The sequence below is a fragment of the Echinops telfairi genome, unplaced genomic scaffold (assembly GCF_000313985.2).
Source record: "Echinops telfairi isolate 266 unplaced genomic scaffold, ASM31398v2 ScPeMD7_7459;HRSCAF=8497, whole genome shotgun sequence".
Taxonomy (NCBI): domain Eukaryota; kingdom Metazoa; phylum Chordata; class Mammalia; order Afrosoricida; family Tenrecidae; genus Echinops; species Echinops telfairi.
Genome location: NW_022111359.1, coordinates 4,510,211 through 4,518,738, shown reverse-complemented (window position 1 = coordinate 4,518,738; position 8,528 = coordinate 4,510,211). Strand labels below are relative to the sequence as shown.

General features: G+C 55.7%; 1 protein-coding gene across 5 annotated transcripts in view; it reads right to left on the bottom strand.

Annotated features, from left to right (window-relative positions):
* The window catches only part of ATCAY (ATCAY kinesin light chain interacting caytaxin), a 49,322-nt gene that overhangs the window by 17,630 nt on the left and 23,164 nt on the right, over window positions 1-8,528 (bottom strand). For all 5 annotated transcript variants that reach the window (XM_045300078.1, XM_045300082.1, XM_045300079.1 and 2 more), the window contains exons 3-7: window positions 7,371-7,429; window positions 6,799-7,020; window positions 4,219-4,404; window positions 3,860-3,962; window positions 1,862-1,993 (exon numbers count right to left, since the gene is read on the bottom strand). In XM_045300078.1, coding sequence (XP_045156013.1) covers window positions 1,862-1,993; window positions 3,860-3,962; window positions 4,219-4,404; window positions 6,799-7,020; window positions 7,371-7,429 — 702 coding nt within the window. The remainder of the gene's footprint in view (window positions 1-1,861; window positions 1,994-3,859; window positions 3,963-4,218; window positions 4,405-6,798; window positions 7,021-7,370; window positions 7,430-8,528) is intronic.

The window sequence follows — 8,528 nt, the reverse complement described above, 5'->3', positions numbered from 1 at the left end:
CCCCACCTTCCCCTTCCCCTCCTGGGATCGCTAGTCTCATGATTGATCCTGAGGGGTTTACCTATCCTGGATTCCCAGTGTTTCCAGCTCTTATCTGTACCAGTGTACATGCTCTGGTCTAGCCAGATCTGTAAGGTAGAACTGGGGTCATAACAGTTTGGAGAGAGGAAGCATTAAAGAACTAGAAGAAAGTTGTATGTTTCATCGGTGCTATACTGCACCCTGACTGGCTCATCTCTTCCTTGTGCCCTTCTGGAAGGGGATGTCCAATTGTCTACTGATGGGCTCTGGGTCTCCACTCCGTACTGCCTCATTCACATCGATATGATTTTTTTGTTCTGTGTCTCTTTGTTCCCTTTGTCGTGGGAACCCTGGTGGCATAATGGTAAGGTGACCAGATTTAAAGCGGGACATCATTGACTGGGGGGGGACAGATGGGGCGGACTGTCCTGCCAAAAGCAGGATGTCTGGTCACCTTACATAACGGTTCTGTTGGGCTGCTAACTGCAAGGACAGCAGTTCAAAACCACCAGTCCCTCTGGCGGGTAGGGGAGATGAAGCTTTCTATTCCTAAAAGGTCACTGGCCTTGAGTGTGTGTGTGTGTGTGTGTGTGGTTGGTTGGTTGGTTGGTTTTTCTACTCCAGGGAAGAGGTACCGTCTCAGAGACCCACAGGGGCAGTTCTGCCCTCTCCTAGAGGGTCATGCTGAGTCAGAGCCCTCTGTGCGGCAGGAGTTTGGGTTTGGAGACCACCATCTCCTCCGCAGGAGAAAGACAAGGCTTTCCGTGAAGACTGACAGCCTCGGAGACCCACAGGGGCACTTCCATCTGTCCTATGGGAATGCTTTCAGTTGGAATCGGCTCCGTGGCAGTAAGGAGTAGAATGAATTCTACATGGAATCACTTCGGAGTTTCGACCTTGCAAGTCTGGCTAGACCAGAGGATGTACACTGGTACAGATAGGAACTGGAAATCCAGGGAATCCAGGGCGGATGAGCCCTACAGGACCAGTGGTGTGAGTGGCGAAACAGGGAGGGTAGAGGGAGAGTGGGTAGGAAAGAGGGAACCCATTACAAGGAACTATATGTGACCTCCTCCCTGGGGGACGGACAACAGAAAAGTGGGTAAAGGGAGACATCGGACAGGGCAAGATATGACAAAATAACAATTTATAAACTATCAAGGGCTCATGGGGGAGGGGGGAGTGGGGAGGGAGGGGGAAAGTGAGGACCTAATGCTGGGGATTTAAGTGGAGAGAAAATGTTTTGAGAATGATGAGGGCAATGAATGTACAAATGTGCTTTACACAATTGATGTGTGTATGGATTGTGATAAGAGTTGTATGAGCCCCTAATAAAATGATTACAACAAAAAAAAGAATTAACTAGCCAAATAATAAAAGTAAAAAAAAAAATCACTTCGGAGTGATGTTGAGGGGATCACACACACAGACAGACACACACACGCCATCTACAATCGGAGTAAACCATTTAAGTCATCACGACAGAGGGGCTGCTGCCTTCTAACCCCAAGAACCGAACCCAACCAAACTCCTCGTGGCCCCACGTCTGCAGAGTAGAACTGTGCTCCGTGGGGCTTCCAGGGCTGTGAAGTGTGGGACGCCGACCGCCAGGCCTTTCTTCCGAGGCTCCTCTATGTGGGTTCCAAACGTCCACCTTCGGGTTCCGTCAGGAGCTTTGCCATCTGCCCACCATGAGCTCTTATCTCTAACCTCTAGCTCACGCCTTACCCCCCCATATCCCTCCATACCTCTCAAGTCTGGGGGATTTTCTGGGGTGCCCCTTTAGAAGGGCCCCAGCCCTGGGGGCCACCTCGCCCAGGGTCCCCTCTGGCCAGCCCACCTGCGGTCGATCATCTGGTAGCACTTCTTCAGCCAGCCGATGCCGGGCATCCTCCGCCGGGGCGTGGCGCCATTCAGGTACACGATCATGTAGTCCTCCGCCACAAGGAGTTCCAGGCTGCTGATGACGTACCTGCGAGAAGGTGGGTCACGGAAGACGCAGGTGCTAGGGCTGACGCTGCGAGCCCGCTGGGGCTGCCCACTTTGGCCACAGGTGCTCCTGTTCCGGCGCTGTTGTCTGTCCGGGCACGCTCAGTAGGAGTGGGTGTGGGGGGACCCCAACCCACCCCAAGTTCCAATCCATGGACATAATACTGATGGTCAGGTGGTGGTGTTGTGTCCGCTGTAGCTCATAGGGGCGCCATGTCCCCAGGAGAACCGCCCCCCTGTAGGGCAGCAGTCAAGAAACTAGAGGACCTGCGGCATGTGGCCCATCTGCAGCATGAGGCTGCTTCCAGGTGTTAAAGAGCAAAGATGTCACTACAGTACACCTGACCCAAGCAGCGGTACCTTCAATCACCTCATTTGCATGAGAAAACCGGACAGCGAATAAGGAAGACAAGAAGAATCAATGCCTTTGAACGACAGTGCTGGATTAGCACCTTGAAAGAAAGCACCAAGGAGGGCCCAAAGAATAAGGTGACCAGACTTTAACATTGGTAAAGGGGGACACCATTGACCGGGGGGTGGGGGGGCGGAGGGTTGCTTCTTGACTAAAATTTGGCCTATATGTACCAAATAGACCGTTCCCTAGCTTGTCGTGCATTCTTTCCAAAAATCGGGAGTTTTTTTTAAAACGCCGCGGGACGTTTTAGATCGGGACTGTCCCGCTAAAAGCGGGACGTCTGGTCACCTTACCCAAGAACCAACCGGTCTGGTCCGAAGAAGCAGAGCCAGAGTGCTCCCTAGAAGCCAGGCCGGCGAGACTTTACTTCACGTCAGCAGGAGGGACCAGTCCCCGGAAAAGGACATCGTGCTTCGTGAAAGAGTGGGTCAGCCAATAAAAGGAAGACTCTCAACGAGATGGACGGACACAGTGACTCCGGCAATGGGCTCCAACTTAACGCCGACGGTGAGGATGGCGCAGGGCTCAGGAGACAGTTGCAAAAACGTGAGCTGCTGGAGCGCCGGGTTGCTGTGCGTCAGAACCTTGGTGAGTTGGTGCTAGGGAATCATAGCGCCCCGTGTGACGGGGTAGAACTGGCCATGGTCTGTATCCCTCAGACCCTCTGGGGGGGTTCGAACCGCTATCCTTTACCGTTAGCAACCTGACGCTTAACTGTTGTGCCACCAGGGCGCCTGTTCATTGCAATCTTAGCCACAGGAGCGCACGGTACTGGGTGCTTCCCGTGGGCTCAGCAGGAACAGCTGGGAGGACGGTGCAGGGCAAAGCGGTGTTTCCTTCTGCGGTACGCAGGCCACCGCGGGCCGGCCCCGACTGGATAGCCCCTGATGACAATCACCCCGGCGCAGGCTTCCTCTAGGCCACCTCATCTCCCCTTGAGGACAGTGACTCAGGGTAACAGAGGCTGGGCGGTGGGGGGTGGGGGGGGGCAAGAGACCTGGTGAGCGAGGGAGGCAGCAGGAAATGGGATATAAAGGAGTCCCTGGTGTCGCCAGGGGTGCCGCGCTGGGCGATCAGCCAAAAGACGATTCGCTCCGCCCCACCCCCACGGCCAGCGCCGACAATCGATTTCGGACAGGTCACAGCCTGGACCACCCACAGGGCAGAGTTCTCCTCTGTTCACACGGGGGTCACCAGGGTTCGAGACCGCCGGGATGACCACTGTCAGGCGACATTTGCGTCCTGCTCTCGGTCTCCGCGGTGCGATGCCCCTCCGTCGCCCACCCGGGCGGGGCTCTGGCAGCTCGGCCCCGCCCCCACAGGGCTTTGGAAAGCGGGCCCTGCCTCACGTGGTTTTGGCGTCAGGTCCAGCCCCCACGTGGCTCTGACAGTCTGGCCCCGCCCCCGCCCCGCCCCCAGGGGCGCCTGACTCACAGGAAGAGGTTCTCCATGATGTAGTGGTAGTCCGGGGCGCCGCTGTCTGGGAGGAAGCAGGCCGCAAAGACGATGATGGCGTTGAGGCCTTCACCGTAGTACCCTGGGGGGAAGTGGGGGGGGCAGCGTTGAACACCCCAGCAGCCATGGCAGAGCTATGGACAATCTCCCAGCTGCCCACGGCAGCCTCCCCCTCACCTCCTCACCTGCAGCCTTGTCCCATATCAGGGCAGACCTGCGATCCAGCTCATCTCTGCTCTGCACCCCCACCCCACCGCTCATCCTGAGGGCGGCTGAAGGTCACAGACCGAGGTTCCGAGAGCCCCCCATCCCACCCCCGCCGGCAGGCAGGCGCTCACCTCCGTGGGTCACCACCTTCATGTACGGCCGAATCATGTGCAGGTCGATGCGGTGCTCCTGCTCCCCGATGATGACCGTCCGCCACAAGCGCCCGTTGGCTGCAGCGCCGTCCTCCGCGGCGCCGTCCCCGAACAGATCAGCGCTGTCCCCCGGCATGTTCTTGGCAGTGGCCACGGGGGTGTCATCTGGTAGCAAGCGGAGGGGCTGTCAGAACCTGGAGCTCTTGGGTGGTGTTGGGGGGAGGGAAGGAACCCCCAGATCTCTTTGCAAAATCACCACCCAGCCTCCTGCCCTCTCTCTGTGCACCCCTAGCTTCAAAAACCCCCAACAAAAACCCCTGCTGCTGTGGATTTTGACTCATAATAACTGCAGGACAGAATAGAACTGCCCTGTAGAGTTTCGGAGGCTGTCAGTCCTTATTGTAGAAGAATGCCTCATTCCACGCCCCCCCACTCCCCGCTTATGGATCAGCTGGTGGATTTGAACCACCAGCCTTCGAGTCAGCAGCTCAACACCTAATCATTATGCCACCAGGGTTCCTTCCTTCAGCTGCCGGTGGCCACATGATCTAGCCCTCTAGCCTGTGAGCCTTTGCCTCTGTGCTCTCTTCACCCGACTGCCCTGGCTTGCTAATCTCCCTCCAAATGCCACTTCCTCCAGGAAGCCCCCCGGGACACCCCCTCTACAGGCCTCCCAGAGATGGGGACTTGTGGCTGTGGGGTGAGCCCTGTGTGTGTCTTACCCTCCTTGGAGCTGGGTCAGCCTAGAGGCAGGATGGAATCTAGCCTGGGTCCCCGGTGAGAGCCAGGGACTTTTGGATACCACCTGCCAAGCTTGCCCCCACCCAGATCTTACATTATTCTCTTGCGCCCAGCCCTAAAGCCTTCCCTCCTGCTGACCCTCCCTTCTGTCCCAGAGGGTCCTTTCCAATGTCTCCACCATCTGTCTTTCTTGAGCCCCTTCCAAAGGATCAACACTACACACACACACACACACAACACACAGTTCCTCTAATCAGGGTCTCCCCTTGGACGCTGAGGACGGGAGGGCCAGACCTTCTCTGGGGTGGGGCTATCCTGGGCACTGTAGGGTGCAGAACATCCCTGGCCTCCACCCACTTAATGCCAGTAACATTGTCACTCCCTCCAAGTCATGGTAACCACACATGTCCCCAGACATAGCTGTGTCCCCTGGGATCAGGATCACCCTGGATGAGGACCCCACTGCACCCTCTCATCCACATCTTATTTTGTCCCTGCACCGATGACAGCTCTGTCTCATTATATAGTGTCACTCTTCCTAATTCCAGGTGTGTGAGTAAGTCCACCAACCCACAGCCTGTCATTGGAACCCTAGAGGGCAGAGTAGAACTGCCCCTGTGGGTTTCTAAGGCTTTACCTCTTTACAGGAGTAGAAAGCCTCGTGTTTCTCCTGCAGAGAAACTGAGGGGTTCAAGACTGCTGACCATGAGGTTAGCGGCCCACTGCCTAAACCACTACCCCAATAGGTTAGGGACCGTCTATCTCTGCCCTGTCCCGTCCCAGCTCCCGCACTTCAGTCGGGTCTGCCCTGAGTTGGCATCATTATGAATTGAAATCCACCTGACAGCTGTGAGTTTGAGTTTATGTCCCCTCCGCCCCTTGTGGGCGGAGCATCCTAGCCCCGCCCTACTCCTCCACCATAGGGCTGAGCGCTGCGGGGAGGGCTCGCCCAGCCCCGCCCCCCAGCTCCCATTGGTTAAAACGGAGCCACTCCCCGCCCACCCTGTCCGGCCCCTGGAGCGTGGGAATCGAGACGCTCCCGCCAGCCGCCCGCGGGAAGTGGAGGAAGGAGGCTTTGAGTCAGATCAGTCAGGGTGGCCCCGACGGTTGGTCAGCATGCAGACTGATCAGAGCGAAGAGCCAGCCAGCTACACAGGAAACCATTAGCCGGGGGAGGGATGTGAGAGGCCGGGAGAGCACAAAACACCAGCCAGAAAAACAATTCCCATTCCCCAGAGCACTGACGGTGAAAGAAATCTGTCAGCCTTAGAACGAACATACACAACACAGTGGGGGGCGGGGGCGGTCTGGGGACGGGGAACGGGGTGGCCCTCAGTTCCCAGTGGATGGCGGGGCCCCTGGTGGTTGTTGCCCTTGACAAACATTGGATTTTTGTGATCGCATAGGGCTTTCGGGGGCTGATTTTGTGGGGAGTGGATCAAACCCCCCAAAAAGCAAACACTGCCATGAGTCCATGGCTATTCATAGCGACCCTGTAGGATAGGGTAGAATTGCCTCTGTGAGTTTCCGAGACTAACTCATGATGGGAGTACAAAGCCTCCTCTTTCTCCCATGGAGCAGCTGGTGGTTTCGAACCGCTGACCTTGAGGTTAGCAGTCCAAAACATAATCACTATGCAACCAGGACTCCTGGGGAAGTGGATCGCCAGGCCTTTATTCCAAGTCCTTCTTAGTCTGGAAGCTCTGCTGGAAGCAGCTCACCATCATTGTACCCTGGCAGCCTCGAGGACAGGTGGGAGGTGGGACCCAGGTCCCCCTCCTCACTCCCCCAGCCCCCCAGCCAGCCTTGCCCCCTCACCTTCCCATTCCAACTCGTTGCCATTGCCCAGGAATTCCAGGGAGTCCGTCTCGTCAGGTGTCTCGATGTCATCCACGTTGATGTCCAGGTCATCCGGCGTGTCCAGGAAGTCGTCGGACAGCAAAGAGCCCTCGCTCTGATCCAGGGAGATGTTGATCTCCGGAGCCACAAGCGTCTTTCTTTTACGGTGCGCCCCGTTGAAGTTCAGAGTATTTGGGGGCGCTGGGGAAGAACAGGAGAATTTGTGGGCCAGCAGGCGGGGTGGGGGTGGGGGCTCGCGCTTTCTTTTGTCCCCTCCCCATTGCTAACCTGTGTGTGTGAGAGAGGGTGGAACTGCGCTCCGTGTGGGTTTTGTCGGCTGTCATCTTTCGCGAGGGGATTAGGGAAGGATGGGCCTGTTGCAGCTGCCCTCAAAGGGCACCCCTTCCCTGAGCATCTAGAGAAGGTGGGCATCGCTATTTCTCGGTTACCTTACGGTTGGATCTGGGCAAAGCCGAACCTGGAAACTTGCTAGGAGCGCACATGCAGGGAACTTACAAGCAGCGTCCTACTTACAAAGTGTGGGAACTTACAAGCAGCGTCTCCGGGGGGGCCGCCCCGCGAGTCCATCCCGTTCTCTTCCGGGAGAGGCCTGTGCACAGAGCGAGCGTCATCAACCACCAGGTGCCACAAGTCCACCGCAGGAGCATGGAGTGACGTGGGCAGGTCCAGTGTCCCCACAAGACAAAGATGAGCAACACAACGCTGGAGCCTTGAGGATCCTCTCCCTGAGCACTAACGCCAAACGCTTTGCCAGCAAGGCAATGCCGACCCTGTAGGACAGGGTAGAACCACGCCTGGGGGTTCCAGTGACTGTGCCCCTTTATGGGAGTAAAAAGCCTTCTCTTTCTATGGATGAGCAGCTGGTGGCTTCAAACCAGGGACCTTGCGGTTCACAGCCTAACTCATAACCGCTATGCCACAATGGTTAGTACAGAAAGTCATAAAAAATTAGGGGGTGGGGATGGGAAGGAGGCAGGAGACAGGTGTTGAAGGCCTAGGAATATCTCAGTTACTATTCCAGGAGGCTGCAAGATGTTCATGGGGAAACAGAATGAAAAGATCATAGAATTTTTCCATGAGCTCTTTGCAGCCCCCTCATCGTTCATCAAGTTATGTTCTACATCCTCATTTGCAGAGTAGCGTCTGGGGTCTTAAATGCTTAGAACAGACCAAAAATAAAATGCTTAGAACGGTCATTGAAAGATAGCCTAAGTTATCTTTCTTCGCCTGGAACAAAAGAGGAAGGAAGGAGCCAAAGTCTCAGAGACTAAAGGCGTCTATCTACAGGACAGTCTATATCAAGCATGGCCTTATCTACCCTGAGATTAGCAGAAGTAGATGGTGCCCGGCTTCCATAACCCACCATTCTGATCAGGACCACAGCAGATAAACTCTGATGGCGTGGGAGAGAGCTACAGAACAGAACTTCAAATTCTCAAAATACAAAAACAAAACCATAAAACCAGACTTAGTCGGCCAGTGGGGACTAGAGGAACCCCCAAAAATACCCCCGTAAGACCCTTTTCATACTTGAGGCCAAAACTAACCCCTGAGGTCTCCTAGGAGCTAAATAAGTCATCACCTCTGTCTCCAAATAATCATTATCACCCACTAGTACTGTGCTTCTTTGCAGAAAAAGAAGAAGAAGAAGCCAAACAGTCAATGATTTTCAAAGGAAGGTGAGGATG